Source organism: Puntigrus tetrazona, chromosome 8, assembly GCF_018831695.1.
Source record: "Puntigrus tetrazona isolate hp1 chromosome 8, ASM1883169v1, whole genome shotgun sequence".
Classification (NCBI taxonomy): domain Eukaryota; kingdom Metazoa; phylum Chordata; class Actinopteri; order Cypriniformes; family Cyprinidae; genus Puntigrus; species Puntigrus tetrazona.
Genome location: NC_056706.1, coordinates 7748842 through 7769072, shown reverse-complemented (window position 1 = coordinate 7769072; position 20231 = coordinate 7748842). Strand labels below are relative to the sequence as shown.

Here is a 20231-nt window from a genome sequence, read left to right as displayed (position 1 = left end):
GTCCCCCCTGCCGCCACTCGGAGAAAGCTCAGCGGGACACCGTGCTGGCAATGATACCCCTGTAAATATTTGATGAAGGGATTGAGGAGCGGTTATACAATATAGTTTGCGTCTGCTCGGCCTGTCAGTTTTGAAGTCTTTCTCAGGGCAGTGGCACGCAGAGCTCCGTTTCAGGGCTACTGTTCATTTCACGCGCTATCACTTTTTTTATTGCCCGACTGATGACTTCACGGCTAATCAATTATTCATGAGGCACTAATTAAAGGACAAAATAAAGTAACGTAATTAAGGGCAGTTCAATTAAACAAGAAGAGATCATTGCCTTGTAAGTTGCCGGTCAATAGAAGACGCCACCGCCGCCAACTTTTACCCAACCTGAAACGCAGTGACTTTTTCCCTGAACATGCAGGAGCCGTTATTTTAAAGCATATTTCTAATGTTCTCTAAACGATCCCTGCTGTCCCCCTCTGTGCTTCACAGATTCTGGCAAAAATGGCAGGTTTGGAGCTTGCCGTCTGGTTCTATACTTAGCCAGCCAGCACTGAAGCTCGCATACACACGCGCACCTGGACAAGCGTCTGTCCGTCTCCCTGATTGGCACAGGTGTGCTGTTTTGATTGGCTGCGTGCTAATGGCTAATGTGTTCCCAGCTAATGCTGCTGTCACAGCTCCTCATGTCCATCCCTCCCCACCTTCATCCCCATCCTCATCCTCTCCCGGGCACCGACCCAAAACATGCCCACCACCATCATCTCGCCCGACACCCACCCTCTTTCCTATTCTAGTCACAGAGCTCCTACCTCCCTCTCCGACACTCGGCTTCATCATCCACATCATTATGGAGATTATCCCATGTCTTTTATTTAATGGTGGCTAATGTATCACCAATAAAGATGAATGAGGGGAGCTGTGAAGCTCTAATTGGAGGGACATGATGTCTGACTCTGAGCCGCTGATAATGTCGACACTGCCAAACAGTTTATGAGGCACCATCACCAGTCTAAGTGTGTGTTTAGAGGTGGAGGGGGAGCAGACACTTAGTTCGAGTGCTCATTGTTTGATAACTGTGCGTGAGAGAGCGCCGGGCGAAACCGCGGTGTTATTTGATCTGTTTTCATGAGTTTTGCGTGAGAGGTTTTGCTCTTGTGCTAAAATTCAAAATGACATGATTGTCTCCCATCAGCTCTTGGCCTGATCTTTGTATTGAATGTCTTGATGACATATTTAGCTTTCATTTTGCCTCTGTGTGGTATTTTTTATTTATAAGAATGATATGAAATGCACTGGATTGAAAATGATGAGGATAACACTGTGAGCCGCTACAAATAATCATTATCAGTCACTTTGAGAAATTTTCTGTCATGCTCTAGTTTTATCCATCATAAAAACATTGCAATGTGATTTATTTTTAATCAGTTTCCTGGAAATTGAACCCATGACCTTTAGTATCCATGCTTTGCTATTATAGACTTTTTCCTTTGTGAAAGTGTAAAAATGTGTAAAAGCTGATTTAACACATTATTCAACAAATAATTCCACTGTACTGTACATAAATCTCTTTTTAGTTTTTCTTTTCTGGATTCTCACATCTGGTCTATATTTTTCTTCACTTTCCCATTCACTTTCATATTTCAATGTATAATGCTAAGCTCACATTAGTCTAACATAGCCAGACCTTCAGACTGATGCCTAAAGGTCTGGATTCCATGGTAATGTTGATTGGCCAATGAAGCAATTGAAACCGACATGTCAAACAAAAGTTTGTTTTGTTTTGCATCACTTTTGGGCATGGAAATGTAAATTTAAATATTTCACATACTTTTGAAAATCCAGCATTTAGTTGATCCTGATAAGCGCTAATCATCGCAGTTGTAAATATGGTGGCTTTCTTCTTTTGTGAGGGAGTTTGGCGTCATGGCAATTCTGTTTCTAGATGGAACGTTAAAGAACGCAACATGCACATCTTCAAGATATCCTGTATAATTCAACCAATCCAATGATGACTTTGAAACTCCTGAAGGGTTTCCACTTTAGTGTGCCATACTGTATGTTAAAGCATTCAGATTAAAGCAACAAAAATATGTCATCATTTTCTTTCTAACCTGTCCTCTACAAAATACAGAAGACAATCTTCTGAAAAAGAGTTTGATTTATACAATGAAAGTCAACATTGTATGGTCAAACTGTTGAAACTGAATTCCTTTGTATTTTGCAGAAGAAAAAAAAAGTTTGGAAGAGATGAAAATGAGTGACAGACTTCATATTTGGGCGAACTATTGCTTCAAATAAAATTCCAGACCTGTTTGCTGGAAAGTTCCTCACAACAGCTTGGAATTTAGTTGCAAATTTCGCATTTGATACATTCTGTCCTGAACTGGAGCCACTTGAACGCATCAGCCAGGGGATCTGGGTAGTCTTATTGGAGCGGTTTCTGAGTACACGACTAGCCAACCATTGAGGGGCAGATTAGATTAAGAATAATCCTTTCGCTGCGCGCTGAGCCCATCTCTGCAAAGTCCACTCACAGTGCATCAGTTACACCGCTCTGCCCAGCAACACGTCACGGGCCCCAGTCCAGCCCAGAGGTCTTCAGATGTACTGTGTGTATAGCTCATGACACAATCACTGTCATTTTGCATATGTGGCGTTTAGCAGAAGAGATAGACAGAAAGTACATTCTGTCTGTTGGCCTCATGAATCCTGCAGTCTGTCCTCATCTCCGGTAGCATAAGCACACGTCTTATCCCTGGAGCAAACCTCATCTCTGCACTTTCGGCTCAGGACTTGATGGCAGATCTTACTCAAACACTGACATAAAATGAAAGGAAATAAATGGAGAGAAAAAAGAAGAAAGGGCAAAGCATCCAAAGTTCTGCATCACTTACTTTTCAATTACGGCAGGCGAAGCAGAACGAATTGTTAGTGCCATTTATTGACTGTGCCTTTCTCGTTATTAAAGTACAAGTGAAGAAATCCGTCCTTTTGTATAACAACCTGCCTGTTTTACAATAACAAAATGTTTCTCCTCTGTCAGATAGCCTTTGTCATCTGGAGAGAAACAACGAACAGAGAATGGCAGGGATCGCAAAACAGCATGCAGGCAGAAACACTGATACAGTTGAGTGTGATCCTGAAGAATACCTCTTCCCTCACAGCATTCAGCTGAGACCATTGGTGCAGAGCAAAAGTAATGGGTGAATGAATCGATTATGGTAATGATTGGCTGCCTGAAAGATTTTTCTTGTGCTGTATAAGAGGGATATGAGAGATATTGAAAATGCATTAACGGAGATGCTGCACTGGATACCCAGAGATAGAAAACCACAGTGTGCTAGCAGGCAGGCATGGGCCTTTTTCATCCTTGACTTGTGATCCTTACACTTATGTTGATGTTCCACATAATAGACCACATACAAAACACTGCGGTGAATCTCCAGCGCTCCTTAAAAAGCTGCAACAATGGGAGCATTCAGCCCACAGTATTTCCATGTTGGGTCTGCTGGACTGAATCACATTTCTTAGAATTGACTTGGACTGGGTTTGTTTTGAAACATGCTCTTGAAACAGAGCAAGTGGCAGTTTTATCTATTATATTATACAACAAAAATAGCTTCTACAAAAAAATTTATATTTAAAGTGTATGGCATGGTTCAAAATACAGAAGCATCTTAAAAAATTGAATATCGTGGGGTTTTTTTTTGTAACATTCTAGATTTATTACATGTAAAGTAAAACATTTCAAAAGTTTGCTGACTTGGCAATGGTCCAGAAGACAATCATTGACAGTCTCCATGAAGAGGGTTGCAGAAGTTCATTACGGAAAGGGTGGCCTTTCACAGAGAACCTTTATTACAGAGAAGGGCTACCAAGCCACTTATGAAACAGAAACAACGTCAGAAGCATCCTACCTGGGCTAAGAAGAAAATGAACTGGATCACTGCTCTTTTCAGATAAAAGTAAATTTTGCATTTCATTCGGAAATAGAGGTTTGGAGTATGGAAGAAGACTGGAGTGTCACAGAATCCAAGCTGCTTGAAGTCCAGTATGACGTTTCTGAAGTCAGTGATGATTTGGAGTGCCATGATGTCTGCTGGTGTTGGTCCATTGTATTTTATAAAGCCCAAAGTCGGTGCAGTACCTGGACATGCTTCCATCTGCTGACAAGCTTTATGGAGATGCTGATTTTCTTTTCCAGCAGGAATTTAGCACCTGCCCACACAATGCCAAAACCACTTCCAGGTGGTTTGCTGACCATGATATTACTGTGCTTGATTGGCCAGTCAACATGCCTGACTTGAACCCCATGTGAAATCTATGGGATATTTTCAACACAGACGAGCTGAAGGCTCAAAAGTGCCTCAGCAGTGCCACAGGCGGATTGCTTCCATTCACACCTCACTGGTGATGGAGTTTGTGCTAAAGGAGCCAAGGCCAATTATTAAATGCATAAGTGAACATACTATAAAGCAGTCGTTCACAAACCTGTCTTGAAGGACCACCTGCCCTGAACATTTTGTATGTCTCCCTATTCAGACATACCCAATTTAATGCTTGTAGTCTGATGAATGTGTGTGAGATTAAGAAGACAAGGAAACCATGAGCCCTACGTCCCAATGCACATACTATCCATGCTAAATTCTGTGAGATCTTTTAAAACTATTTAAGGCAAATAGGATGGATAGTATGCACATTGGGACGCAGGAGTAGTGTTGGGGGGTGTCGAGGAACATTGTTGGGAACCACTGCTTTTTCTAGAAATTGAGTTTTTCTGGTGTGCACATCATTTTTATTTATTTATCTATCTTGGGGAATATTCTAATATTTTGAAATACAAATTCTTTGATTTTCATGAGCTGTAAGCGGTAATCAGAAAAAAATTACACACATACACACACACACACACACACACACACACACACATATATATATATATATATATATATATATATATATATATATATATATATATATATATATATATATATATATATATATATATATATATATATATATATATATATATATATATATACATACATATATATATATATATATATATATATATATATATATATATATATATATATATATATATATATATATATATATATATATATATATATACATATATATATATATATATATATATATATATATATATATATATATATATATATATATATATATATATATATATATATATATATATATATATATATATATATATATATATATATATATATATATATATATATATATATATATATATATATATATATATATATATATATATATATATATATATATATATATATATATATATATATATATATATATATATATATATATATATATATATATATATATATATACGTATATATATATATATATATATATATATATATATATATATATATATATATATATATATATATATATATATATATATATATATATATATATATATATACGTATATATATATATATATATATATATATACGTATATATATATATATATATATATATTTATATATATATATATATATATATATATATGTATATATATATATATATATATATATATATATGTATATATATATATATTTATATATGTATATATATATGGCATTAACAGGCATTTACAACAACAACAAAATTGACCTTTTATTTACATATTATTTAATTAATTTCATTGTACAAGGAAACTACTGTGCACATGGCAATATACACTTTGAATCTATTTTAGAAATGGGAATTATTATTATTAATGATATACTATCCTGTTTTATACTATAACTGCCGGGATTATTAATCTTGTTTTCTATTACTATTTATTTTATTTTTATATAATTAAGGGCAAACGACATAACCCCCCAAAATAAACATCTCGTCACATCTGTTTTGATTAGTACAGTCTGTGGCGACCAGACTCTGCATTTCCTCAACTGATACGCACCAGTCAGACAGAAGCAGTCGATCGCAGAGGCCTCCCCACTGTCTCCCCCCTCTTTGTGTTTATATGTGTTTTTTTAATATCTTTTTTGAGGGAAACTGTCAAGCCCTATCCCAAAGAGCAGGGACCAAAGAGCAAAAATAATGTACGCTTTCGTGCGTTTCTTGGAGGACGATATGTGCTACGCGTTACCTGTGTCAGACGTGAAAGATTTCCAGCCTGTGCACAAAAGAGATTTTGATGATCAGAAGGTGTATGTGGTGCTGAGAGGCGCAGGCCAGCCTGCCAAAGCACACATCCTCGCCCTGGCAGGTGAGTTCTGTTCTTCTCTTCTTATTAACTATAATAATAACCGTCATAAATAACAGTAACACGCATACTACGGTATATCAAAGCTTAACGACGTTATATGAAATGTCATGCAACTTTGATATAAATCATATTTTTTATTAGCATGTGCATGAAACATTTTCTGTGAAGCATTATATTATATTTGTGGCGTAATGTGAAAAGTTACCACACACATTGTCATTTTAATTTGACATGAGCTGCAAGAACATGCTTTAACACGCATGTATTGGCGTGTTAAGAAAAAAATGAATGATATAACCTGAATGTTTTCATGTGATAAATGGGTGTAGACGGCGACTATGTCAGGTTTGATGTCTTCTTGATTGTTCTGGTGTTTTTAGCTCGTCGTGATTGCGGGGTTTGTGTAATAGAGAGACGTAATAGTGTCTGTGCTTGACAATGCCAGCAATCTGAATATAAACTAAAGGTAACGCGTGTCGAAAACGTCTGAACAAGTTCGTGAAAGTAGAAACGGAAGATAAGAGGGTTTTAAAGCAGAGAGAGGCTCAGGATGCTAAGCGATTGTTAGCCTGCTGCTAACGTTTCCTTCATTTATCGGCGGTGCATAAGAGCTAGCACTCGAATGAAATCACTGTAGCAGTCTTTTTTAAACTAATAAAGATACGAAAAAGCAGATTTGGTAACTAGAAAGTTGTGGATTGCAACGGTTTTTTGTTTTTAGCTCTAGCAGCTAGGTTACTGTCATCACATTAGCTAGCCAGGTAAGGCTTATTTTTTAGTCGTTTTTTTTTTTGACGCCCTACAGTTTGCTTCAAACCTTACGTCAGCGTATTATACTGTTAAATTATATCATGTCAGTTGTCAGAGTATTATGTGTGGTTCAAATCAGTGCTGGTGGCACATCTGTTATCATGTGACACTTCCTGTTTCAGCTCAAGTTATAAAAACCTCCAACCACTTTCACTCCTGCCACTTTTCAATCAAGTCTATTTAGATACATTACTAATCTACATGTGTGGCTCAACCTGGTCTTACAAACCTGATCTCGTTAGGGACAGAAGTCTGGAGTCCAGTACAGCTTTTAAATCAGTTGCTTTAACTTAAGCAGTCTGCAATCTGTTGTGGCCGACCTTGAGGCTCATATCTCATACCTGGCCAGTTTAAAACTTTTAATACGTAGTTAACATTCAAGATCTTAGGATGATGATTGAGGGCATTTTCCACTTGACATGATAAGGGGTTAGGTAGGCACATTTATATGGGATGTCTTCTCCAAGTGGCCTTGGGTACTTGACACTGCATCACACAGCGACAGCTGTGACGACCCCGCCTGTCAAAATCATATTGATGCTGCACCGTCAACGTCGCTTTGCAAAGTTAAACGCTCCATTAATAGTTTATTGCAACAATAGCTAGTCATCTGTGTCACTACAAGGTTACTGGGAACCTTCTCCACCAAACTCATAAAATGTTTCTCTTGCTGATGTGTCCTTGTTTTTACTGTATCATTATTCCAGAGCAAAGAGATGAAATATTTGCATCCCTGACTTGATTCCCCTTCTCCTTTTTTAGAAAGCATTGAAGAATTTGAGCACAGTATTATGCAAAAGAAGATGAAAATACCCAAGATGTCGAACAGGAACACAGTGGAGAATCATTTTGGCGAGGAGAGAATGCCCCTTAGACATAAAAAGGTTGGTATTTGGGTTTTTAAGAAAGATTTTAAGATTTGGGAGAGTGTAAGATATTTACAAGCTTGCAGTTACTGGTCTGGATTTGTAGATAGGGAATATGTGGACAGATCACTAATGGCTCAACAGGGATTTTCTACCAATATTAAAAGTGTATTTTATATTCCGTAAGCAAAACACGACAAAATGCTAGAACATGTTTTGACGCTTGCTGAATATTAAACGTTTCAAGCCTGTTTAATCTGGCAGTTTTAGCTGGTTACCAAAAAGTCCATGTGTTTCACTCATGTAAGAGTTTTATTATATATCAGTTTTATTCATTTTAATTGTATACAATAAAATCAGCAGGTATATTATATAATTATTTTGCGTATTTATACTGTATGTCATTATAGAGCAGTCCAGCTTTTCAAGTTGAATTTTATTTCAGTAGACATATATATTTTTAACACACACACACACATTAAAAACAATGAGCCAGAAGCGGGAAGCTTGGAGAGTCATGTGTCAATGCATTCATGTGACATCCCAGTGCTGGGCTGCTCATTTTCAGTGAATTGAAATGAGCAAGGAAATTGATATTATGAAATTAGCCCTTTGTAATGTGAATGTGTAAAATGTGAATCTTTGTTTAAGTTAAAGCTTACACTGGAGAAAGGTAGACCGATATCCATAAAATAAGTAGTTTGTTGTTATTTACTGGCACACATTTTGCACTGGTCAAGATGCTGAATGTTGTGATGCAGGTCCAGTCACAGGAACAGCAGAGGGCCAGTTCCAACTCCTCAAAGAGCCTGGCTGCTGTGGTGGCACGGCTGGAGAGGAACGCAGTCAACTCCTGCACTGAGGGAGAGGAGCTGGACAGACTCACAACAGAGGAAGAGGAAGAGCAGGACGAGGCCGTGGTGCCTCGCGTTCTGTACGAGGAGCTGGTGCACAGCTACAGGCAGCAGGAAGAGGAAATGAGACGCCTGCAGCAGGAACTGGAGCGCACACGCAGGCAGCTGCTGCAGCAGGCCAAGAAGCTTAAGGAGTATGGCAGTCTTCTGACTGAAGTCAAGGAGCTGCGTGATTTCAATCGACGCCTACAGGATGTCCTGCTCATGAGGCTTGGCAGCGGTGAGATTTGCATGAATCATATGTATCGGCACACTTGACAAACTAAAGGCATGTTCACACCAACACTGATGCAATGAAACTGTATGCAATTTTAACATATTTGCAACGACTCGTTAACATCTGATGCAGAAGATCGATTGTAAATTGAATCTTAGAAATTCATTGTTTCGATTGAAGCCTAAACCTTCAAACTATCTGTATTGTAAATGTGTGCTTAAAAGGCCTTGTCATTGTCATTTTATATTGTAACCGCTTCAAGCATGGCTCAATTCAATCTGATTTTATTATCAGAATTATCCATTTTGCTTTACAGCCTAATTTTGCTTGGTAGCATTTTTAAGGCTACATAGAGCTTTTTTTCACTTAATAGCAATGACTAGTCAGATTTAAGTAGGCAATAGTGTGAGTGACGTATTTAGTGTCCAGTTCAGAGCAGACGAGATCAAGGACTTACAGCATGTTCAGACAGCAATTTAAATGCGCTCTTGTGTAATTTTTAGGGCTGCCAGTCAATTAAAATGTTCATCATTTGATTAATTTGATAATTATTTAGCATAGCAAGTACTTAATTAATATTCTGCATATCAAGTAATTAATTATGTCATGTAATTATGTTATTAATTAATCAAATTAATCGCACGCATCAATATTTTCTCTAAATGAAGATAATTCACAGTCATTATATCAGTATGGCAGAAAACATTAAATAGACTTTACAAGAAATGGTTGTAAAACAATATAGTATTATATTGTCATTATTAAACACAAGTCTATCATCCGGCAGTCCACAGCAATCCATGTTGCATTCTACAAAACATGTTTTGCACTATTTTTTTGTAAAAAGAAATCACTTTAACCATTGCTTTTATCTCTTTAATTAATTGTGTCAAGTTAGCATGTTAAATTGGCAGCCCTAATAGTTTAACATTTTTAATGTTATTACATTTTCCACATAGTTCTGAGCTGCAGGGACTGATAAATCACTCAGATGAAGACTACAGTACAGGCTGCTTAAAGAGGACATGGTGTCCAGAGCGCTCAGGCCAGTATCCCGGCCAGCTGCTGTGCCTGTGTGTGTGTGTGTGTGTGTGTGTGTGTGTGTGTGTGTGTGTGTGTGTGTGTGTGTGTTTGGGGGGGAAACAGACTGTGGTCTGGAGCGAGCTGGTGGAGCAGGCTGAAGATTAGACCGGCCAGGGTTCTTTAGGGTCAGACGTGCAGTGCACTGACCGATATTAAAACTCAACAGATACATTAGAGCTTAGTGCGGCCAGCTACCAAGCCAGCTTACTGAGCTAAAATGACCCGGTTGTCTTGAGGCACTGGAGAGCCATGTTTCAGGCAGCTCTTTAAAGGGAGCTGGCCAGGACTGGACTGAATTCAAGACTGAATTCAAAACTCTCATTAGAGAGCGGGGGACGTCTGCTGTCAACACTTTCTCACGATTACACTCATCTTTCTCCTGTTAGACTATGCTGTACTGAAGAGTAAGCAGTGTTTTGCTTTGCTTCATACAGAGCCGATGCATGACAATGGCACACAGACAATCAAAGCAGAGGTGGTGGAGCCGATCAGTGAACCACAGGAGGTGTGTCAAGAGGAAGCCAACACTAGCTCCACCCACTCCCCATCCCCCAGAACTGTCTACACCTTCAATGATGGAAAAGTACGTAGTCGTGTGTGTTTCTACTATTTTTTCAATGGTAACTGATTCTCAAACATCCCAAAAATACTCAATGCCCCAAACTTACTTTATACGTTCTAGTCTTTTTTTAGCAGGAAAGCAGCCGATCACCGTATTTTTAGTGCATAGACACTACCTTTTTATTCTTAAATTTAAAAAAATCACCATAAATATTAGGCAGCGCAACTGTTTTCAACATCTTGCTGACCCCAAACTTTTAAACGGTAGTATATATTATGTATAACTTACACTTCATTCTATATATTTGTTAAATAACAGCATGTCAATTGTGTTGAGACCTTATAAAGTTATGGTCAACGTTGATATTTACTTGATAAATGCATGTGTTATTCATTCAAGAAAAGTGACTTGATATCGGCCATTAGTTTAATACAGACACTAACTGTTGTATAAACAAGACAATTTAGTGATTGTGCCATTGCTCCTTGCCTTAGTGCAATTCAATGTTTCTTTTAATGTTTTGCAGTGGTGTTTGGTTTGTCTAATTGACTAGCGAAATCCCTTCTACAACCTTCCCCCCGTCAGTCTCAAAGGGCCTTTTAACCAGAACGCTTGCTGTGATTTTGAGCCCTGTTAGCAGACATCGGGTCCGCATTTTGCGTTCCTCCGCCTGCCTCGCATGACAGGGGGGAATTTGTGTTACATGCTGAAAGGGTTCTCAGTTCAAGCGTGAAGAACAAAAGCAAATTAGGCCCTTACACATACGCACACATATCCGGCATTAATTATTTGTACCACAGGAATTGCACTGAGTGACAGGTAGCCGTAGAAAAGCAAATCTCCTCTAAGTTAAGAGCAGTGAAAAGCTTGTCTGCTGGACCAGGGCCTAAAGCACATTAGTTGCATTGGGGAAAAGCCACTGGATCCGAGCCTGAAGACTGCTCAGGGTGACAAAGCAGAAGGCACATTACCTCAGCTGTTACTCACCAGCTGCCCATCAATCCACCTGATGGCTTTTTGGGCCGTGTCCTCCACAGTGTGGCTTAAAAGTCAACACTCTGGTCTGGCATCTGTCAAAACATATTACTGCATTTAATGAACCCAGACACCTCACCACTGAAGTTATGTGTGACACGTCTCTTGTATGTGGTGATCAGTACCTAGATCTCAGAGGGTATGCGGCAGGGCACAAAACACCAGTAGCTTCACTGGATAGGGTTCTCATGGCCATGGAAAAATTGTCAAAAAGTCATTTCTATAATGAATATATATTGTCTGGTTATGCTTTGCTGTAAAAGATTTCATCAGCTAATTATTTCTCCTGAGTAGTGTAAAACCTGGCTTGCAAACACCTAGAAAGGTCGTGGAAAATTATTGGTGAAAAGTTTTTTTTTATTTTATTTATTTAAAGTAATACAGATCATTATTTATATATATATATGTATGTGTGTGTGTGTGTGTGTGTGTGTGTGTCAATCTCAATAGGTAGGTGCTCAAGTCAGTACTAAATAATGATTTAGATTTTTTTTTTTTAATTAATGGCAGGATAAGCAAGGTTTATGAAAACACAATATATAGGAGCACGACTGTAATACATGCAGCACAAACAGCAGTTAACAAGCTTAAATCTGAATCACATACAATCTTGCATTTCATCCTCCATAAACAGAGCTGTTTAATTCGTTGTGAAAGGAAGGCTACCATGTTTCAGACACACTTTGGGGAATAGACCAAATGGCACTGAAGTGGCAGAATGTGAAAGCAAAATCTTGTCAGTGACAGTGTGTATGTTGCATATTTGAAAAAGAGTATGTCTCTTGCAGGTGCATTTGGGTGGAGGTATTTGGGTGGAGGAGGAGAAATGGCACCAGCTACAACGGACACAGGGAGACTCAAAATTCACCAAAAACCTGGCGGTGATGATCTGGGGCACTGAAACCTTGAAGAACCGCAGCGTGACTGGCGTCGCAACGAAGAAGAAGAAAGACGCCCTGCCCAAACCACCTCTCTCACCAAGCAAGCTCAAAATTGTTCGAGGTAAACCCACTATTTTTTTTTTACTAGATTTGTTATTAGAAATAGGTTGGGGGGGTACATTTCTGGTTCTGCTGATAGAATTCATTTGCTAATATTTCTTTTGAGTGTCTGCATGACCGTGTGTTCCAGGAAACAGCTGTTTTCTTTGCTAATTTGAAGTGTGATATTTCGTTTCAGAGTGTCTGTATGACCGTGTGTCTCAAGAAACAGCTGACAGTGCAGAGATCACCCAGCGATTATCCAAAGTGAACAAATACATCTGCGAAAAGATCATGGATATCAACAAATCTATTAAGAATGAGGAACGGCGAGAGTCTAAGCTTCTCATCCAGCAGACGGTGAAGATGGAAAACTTCCCCTACGACGGTCTGTAGGGGGCGCTGAAGTTGTCACCATAGCTCATTCTACTCCTCAAGGACTTCTGGTGGAGAAGGTGCACATAATCACCGGCGCTGCCAATTGAGATTTCCACCGATGCCCTCCCAAGACCTCTCTGTCTTTTACTCTCGTAGACTCTGTTTTACAGCCTGTCTGACAGTTTTACCTCTCTCCACACTGCCTTAGCATGCTGGCGTGCATTCTGTGAGTGAATGGGGCGGGTTTTTGTAAGCTTTGATGGGGGTTCTCGGGGTGGGTCGGATATTATGCCTGATAGACAGGAGCGATCCTTTAAATCGTGTGTGAGAAAAATGTGTTTGGCACATCAGCTTGTGTTCTGTGTCAGAACATGTCCTAATGTACTAAAGAGGCTTCCCTTCAGGAGAAGCCTTCTTGTTTCAGGAGGATGTTTGCAAGGTGTCATAAATGCTGGCTTAGAGTCGGAGTCTTAAGGGGAGGTAGGTCACTTCAGAGGGACCATCTGCTAAAGGTACTTAACATAAAGAGTTGCACTTTTAAACAGGGTCACACCCTGCGTCGTCTTAATGAACGATTGATTTAATTAATCAATCTAGGCCTAATTGCTCCCGTTAATTGCTTTCCTGAGATGACTACTGATGGTCCGTTGTTGTTCTTGATGGTTGTTAGGGGTGGAGAGGTCGCGTGTAGTCAGTGGTGTTAAACGGTTATCCTGGAAGATGGACAGCAGCTTGTGTTTAAAGACGAGCCATAAAAAGGTGAACAAATCATTTTTAAATGTTAAATTTAGAGTTTTTTTCCAGAGCATTAGTGGACTTCTTATGTTTGTTTCAGGCTGTATGCTGCCTGTTGGGAGATTTCTGTGGTTTAAAAGTTGTAATTTATAATGATGTGTTTTCAAGTAATTTACACTACTGGGGTCGGTAAGATTTCTTTTCTTTTTTTTTATGTTTTTGCTAAAAATATACAGTAAAAAAGTACATTAGTGAAATATTATTACAAATTTTCCTAAATCGTTCTAATATGATCATTTGGTACTCAAATACTTTTCTTTTACTGTTAATATTAATAACAATTGTGGCGCTTAATATTTTAGTGAGTACTTGGGAAAAAATCAGTATTCATTAATGAATAAAATGTTCAAAATAATGACATTTATTTAAAATATGTCTTTTGACTAAAAGTATTAATTTCTTTTTTAAAAATCTTATCAGCCTTTGAATAGCAGTGTATGTTTTAACAAAACAAATGCGTTTGAGTAAAGTTTGGTGCCTAAAGAAATACCCACCAGTAATTCACATTCTCTTTACATTTTTTTCAGATTCAACTCTGAATAGAGTATTTAATGCCGTATTTTGAAGTATACTTGAATTCGTAATATTGCAGATGTCTTGTTGTGTACAAAAGCACACAGTTGACGACAATGCATTAAAAATGACGTAAAGTATAAAATAAGATTCTTGTAAACAACAAGAGCACATCCAATTTGATTTCAGTGTACTTGATGGACTAGCCATGGGACAGGAGTTATTGTATTATCGGGTCTACAGAGATGGAGACCACCTAAGACCTTTTACCAGCCGTAAATTGCACTTGGGACGGAGGGTAAGTGGAAATCTGAGCTAGGCTGCAGGGCCTTTTTCCAGCTGGCAATCATTGGGAACTGTGTTCTCTGTTTTATAGCAAGCTGTGATTGTAATATGAGCTGATATTGCTTTAACTGCACTTTGGTGTGAGTGTGGAGAGATGCCAGGCGCCGTGTGCAGACGTGGGTAAAACTGTCAGCAGTGCTTGGGAGTTACACATTAGCCTCATCCTTCTGGTCGCACCAACCGCAGGGTCTCGGCTCTGGCCACCTGTAGAGGGAGCACTCGTTAGGGGAGGAAATAAGATATCGTGACAACTTACAATGAGCCATGCCATCCACACTTTAGTCCTTTGTCTCCCCTTGTCGTCTTTATTTTCATCACAAACAGTCTGTGTGGCTTGTCGGTGTAACGATCTCTTGCAGATTTGGTTTCTTGACTGTGATGCCATATCGCTTACTGTGAATTAACAGATCACAGATCTGCCACACAAAAGCCTCCCATATTTTTAATGTTTTCTTTTTTTTTTTTTTTTTTTTTTAATCAAGTACATTTTATTAGTGGGCAGAAAATTTCAGTGTATATTTGGAGTATATTCTCAACATTTTGTCATTTGCATCCAGGCTGCACCTTATCTCACTAAGCTTCTGGTTCCAAACCGAGTCAGACAATGTTGTAATTCTGTCTTTATCTTTGCTGGTTCATATATAGTTTCTAATCATTTCTACTTTTACAGTGTATATGTGACGTTTCGCTATTAACGTAGATCCTGGGTACTCATATTTCTCAAAGAATGCAGGGCTCTTCACGATACGTCATCTCTAATGACAGAAACCCATATCTTAAATTGATACTATCATGGATTTTTTACCGCAGGTATCTTGATGCTTCAAGAACTTCAATTTATGAATTTCACCTCACTGTGAGTCATTTATGGACTATCATTTCATTTGGAGTCATTTCCGTCGAGAGGCAGCCGTCGCCCGCCTTTCCGTTCTGAGGAAGTCATTGTCCATCTTCGACAACGTAGCACTTTAATCCTAAGGAGGAAAAAAACGTATAAAAATCCATCAGTGTTGGCTTCTTTGTTGTGATTTACTCAAGCCAATTAAAACAAAACAAAAAAAAAAAGTCAACATAAACATTTAACAATGCTTGTGAAAAGACGTTCACGAGAAATCATAAATCAGCTATCAGTTTTCTGCCACTCAATAGCAGTTTAGCAGCCATTTGTTTCTCATTCTCTTGAGCCTGTGAAAGCGATTCCTTTTTTTCTTTCTTACAGCGACGTACCTCCAATATGTCAAGGTAATTACGGGAGAGGACAGATTGTAATAAGGTTCTTTTGTTCCACTGAATGTCTTTCTCTTCTTCTTTTTTTCTGTAGATATTTCCTGTATTGTGTGATATGTATTGCCACACTTATTGAATATTTGATGTTCCATAATGAGCGTACGTACTGTGCGGGTATACTGGAAAATGACAGCTTTAGGTGTGCAGAGGTTGAATGACAGCCAAACTTTATCATCGGTCCATGTTGTCATACTTTTTATGTGGAGATTTGCTAGTGGAATCGTTGCCTTGAAAAAGACTACAGCATTATGTATTGCTCTTTTGCTTACTTTTTTTTTTTTTTTTTTTTTTTTTGCCTCGCAGCTGCGCCGAGACTAAATTCGGGCACAGCGGCGTTCAGATCCGAGGAAAATTAAAAATTTAAAGTTTCTTCAGTTGTGAGATCAAACCAGTGAATCCCATCAGGGAAATCCGACTTTTAAATACAATCATGTACAGTATTTATAGGCTAAAAGGCTACAAAAGCGAAGCAGTAGCCTCGCGGAGGCTGTGTTTTTCTTTTCTGGGAGACTGGTGAGGCTGGTGCCTATGCTTTCAGTGGCCGTGTTATAGTGGTGCTTATCTTTGAGCTGGTCTGTGCCTCTAGAAAACGGCAAGTCCGGTGCAAAGCATGTTTGAGGGATCAACATATCATCTGAGTTGTTCCAGGAGACGTTTTGTCATGTCAAACGAGTTTCGTCCGATCTGAATGTGTGTTGGGGGTTTGCGTCGTTCTGTTATAAATAAGCCAAAGTGGATTCTCAGCAACGGACAGTTTGTGATCAGTCTTATGAATACGAACTTGCACAAAAAAGGCCCCTGCTTCGGTTGTCCACAGCTAAGCCAACAGGAAAGAAACAGCCGAGATATATTTTTACTGAAAAAAGATGATATTACAAGGTGTTGCTGTGCTGCCGACATCTCCGTTTTCTGATTTGTGTTTTCTGTTTTGTATTAAAAGAGCATTAATCTTTAGATAATGGATATGGCTATATTGTTCAGTTTGAAAAATCTCAAATCATTTTTTGTTTTGTTTTTTTTTTGTTCCTTTATGATGCCAAAAAACTAGTATGTGGACGTTCTTGGGGGAAAAAAATTAGTTAGTATTGCTTTGGTCTGCTTCACTAACCTACATTCTGAGATTGTCAATCAAATGCTGAGGACCCGCCCCATACGCCACAGCAATTCCCAAAACTGCCCAGTATTCCGCTATAGCAAGAAAGGCAACCTCCTGTTGCGCTCTGACTTTTTTTTTCACGCTCACGATTACAATAAAGGACCCTACTCAGTCAGTCATATTTAATAACCGATATTCTCAGCTCTACTAGTGAAAGAAATGTATTTTTGATAAAACACAAGTTCAGGTTATTCTTAGTCTGAAAACAAGCATGTAGAGTCACAGTCCTACCTCATTGCTGCTCATCGTCTGTGTTCCTAAGACAGTCTCGCCACCCTCATACCTCGTTCAGAGATATATATATCGGTTTGTATGGTAGATTCATTTCAGATGCCGTATTTTACTCCCTTAACAACTGTGTCAATGTTTCTGTGGCAGTAAATAGTGTTTCTTTTGCAGTAATTAGATTTTTATCCCATTGATGGTGCTACAGCAGGCATGGGTTGTTTAATCTGTGTTACTTACCTCAGATGGTGCTAATTTTTCTACTTTTCTGGAGGTCGTTCTGCTTTGCATGAATTAAACTGGTTAATGTTCATTTTATAGCAGCGGGAATTCTGGGATAAAAATAAAGCATCAGATTACAAGAATCGTAGGAATTGCATCCGGCATGTCATAAAAATTTTGTTTTGTCATATTTCGAGTAAGACATACCTCTCAAACAAATTACCTCACATACTCTGTTCCAAATTAACAGTGCACGCAGGATCTTTCCGTGGCCATATAACCTTGTCTTTACTGTACAATACAAACCTGATGCTGGAGTGTGAAACCTGATAATCCAAACCATCTACCTAAATATCACTGGGCAGTTGACTCTCACAGCAATGTGGTCCTCAGCAGTTAATGTGAAAGTCAATCCCACTGTAAAAATACAGTGCAACTAACATGTTAGTCTTACTTTTGGTGGTGGTGATGATATTTTACAGTACGTTAACTGTAGGGATATTTTTTAACTTACCAAAGTGGTTCCCTCCCAAAGAAACTCGTTGTTGTTGGGAACAGTTTGGGAACAAAGTCTCCAATTTGCATTTCAGTTGAGCGAAACCGGTCTCAGAAATACGGGTGTTTTGAGCGCCTGCCGCTCAGCAGAACGTAAATTAGTCCGTCCACGAAAATACAATCAGTCGCATGTTTCCATGACATTTTATATTAATACAGACAGTTGATTCATTTAGAGCGTGTAACGTGACAACTGATGGCAAACTGTGTAATTTTGTTAGCGACCACTTTCCTGTCGAGACGTTTTTGATGATTTTATGTCTCTTGCAAAGCGAATATTTCATGGGCTTCATGAACTGACCTCAAGACCAGACAGCGAGTTCGGAAATCTATCGTATTGCATTTAAATCTGAACATTTTGCATTTTCATTTAACTTTGTGTCTTTATCATGTCTGTCATCTCTTCATTCTTGCTGCTGAATAAATATCTAGAAACCTATATATACATATACATGTATGTGTGTGTGTGTGTGTGTGTGTATATATATATATATATATATATATATATATATATATATATATATATATATAATGTATTAATATTTTTCGGGAAAGCCGTTGATGGAGAATGTTGGATGGAAATAACTGTGAACATGCTCTCTTTCAGGTCTGCGTTTGTGGGTGGTTGTGCGTATTTTCTTTTGATATGGTCACATACTGGTTAGCATTGGTTTTACCACAGAGTCAGTGAGGGCTGCTGTCAGCGGGATCTTTCTTCTCACAACAGTCCCCGTTCCCCATACGTTAGGTCTGCTTTACTTGCACACCAAATCAAGCTTAAGCCTGGACTAAAAGGACTCTCAATGGAGAATTTCTATTCATACTGTGTTTTAGGCTGAATCCAGCTTAATTTCAGCTAAACTTGGCCTCACTGCACCTTGAGTCTGACTCCATGGGGACTCAAACAGAGAACAAGGATAGAAAGACAATGGAAAGTGAAATCAAATGTTTCCACGTGAACCAGTTGCACTTCTCACCTGTGCACAGCTGGTTTCAAAGGTTAACATCAGTTGTGTGTGTGTGTATGTGAGTGTGTGTGTGTGTGAGAGAGAGAGTGTGTGCGTGTGTGTAGGTGTATGTATGTATGCGTGTGTGTTCTGCTGTCTGAGTACTCTTGTTCAATGTACAGATCAACAGAATAAATTCAGACTTTTATTCTACAAACAAATCCTCTCAGTGTGAGCGGTTTCTTTTTCCACACACAAAAAGCAATGTATTAGTTAACAAATTTTAAGAACAAATACATTTTGAATTGTTACATTAATATTATGTCGAAGAGAGAGAGATCTATTTTTAAGCAACAGTGGTTTTAAGCATTTTAAATTTATTGGATTAAAATAACTCAAGGCAGTAACGATTTAAACAACTTATTATACAATGCAGTCCTGCACTAATATTGGCACCCTTGGTAAATATGAACCAAGGTAGCTGTGAAAAAAAAAATCAAGTTCATGTTGGCCATAATTATTGGCACCCAATTACTGCAACATCCTTTTCCCAGGATAAAAACTCTTGAGTTTTCTCTTATAATACCTGAAGAGTTTGGAGAACACTTAAGAGATCAGAGACCATTCTTTCATACAGAATATCTCTTTAGATCCTTCAGATTTACAGATTCGTGTTGGTGCTGCTTCTCTTCAGTTCACTCATTTACATTTACAGAGTTCAAGTCAGAGGACTGAGCAATAGCAAAAGCAGACGCACAACACTAAAGATCCAGTTGTGTGTTTAACCGTGGCCATGGGGTACATTGTATCCGTGTTTGTGCTAAACCAGGGTTCCTCAAATCTTAACCTGAAGGTCCAATGCACTGCAGAGTTTAGCTCTAACCCTAATTAAACACACCTGAACATGCTAATCAGTGTCTTAAGGATCATTAGAAAATAACAGGTAGGTATCAGGGTTTGAGCTAAACTGATCATTGGACCTCCAGGGTAAGATTTGAGGAACCCTGTACTAAACTCATCTGGTTGGATTGCTGCCAGTTTTTTATTTTTTTATTCATTTGACCATGGAAGCATG

At 38.5% G+C, this 20231-nt stretch overlaps 2 protein-coding genes across 3 annotated transcripts in view; one reads left to right on the top strand and one right to left on the bottom strand.

Annotated features, from left to right (window-relative positions):
- Window positions 1–20231, bottom strand: part of LOC122350865 (collagen alpha-1(I) chain-like) — a 513797-nt gene that overhangs the window by 250465 nt on the left and 243101 nt on the right. The window lies entirely within an intron of this gene.
- Window positions 5864–18658, top strand: bend5 (BEN domain containing 5). 2 transcript variants are annotated; one of them, XM_043247643.1, is made up of 6 exons: window positions 5864–6266; window positions 7839–7960; window positions 8704–9076; window positions 10591–10739; window positions 12542–12755; window positions 12933–18658. In XM_043247643.1, exons 1-6 carry the CDS (start codon window positions 6098–6100, stop codon window positions 13127–13129), a joined length of 1224 nt encoding a protein of 407 aa, XP_043103578.1. In that variant the 5' UTR covers window positions 5864–6097; the 3' UTR covers window positions 13130–18658. The 2 variants fall into 2 exon arrangements, with proteins under 2 accessions (XP_043103578.1, XP_043103579.1); XM_043247644.1 differs by lacking the exon at window positions 5864–6266 and adding an exon at window positions 6775–7027.

What these genes read in the sequence shown, in the direction of transcription:
- bend5 (XM_043247643.1), top strand. Translation starts at nt 6,098, where the DNA reads ATGTACGCTTTCGTGCGTTTCTTGGAGGACGATATGTGCTACGCGTTA. An exon ending in TGCCCCTTAGACATAAAAAG is followed by an intron (nt 7,961 to 8,703) that starts GTTGGTATTTGG and finishes GTTGTGATGCAG; the next exon opens with GTCCAGTCACAGGAACAGCA. An exon ending in ACACCTTCAATGATGGAAAA is followed by an intron (nt 10,740 to 12,541) that starts GTACGTAGTCGT and finishes TGTCTCTTGCAG; the next exon opens with GTGCATTTGGGTGGAGGTAT.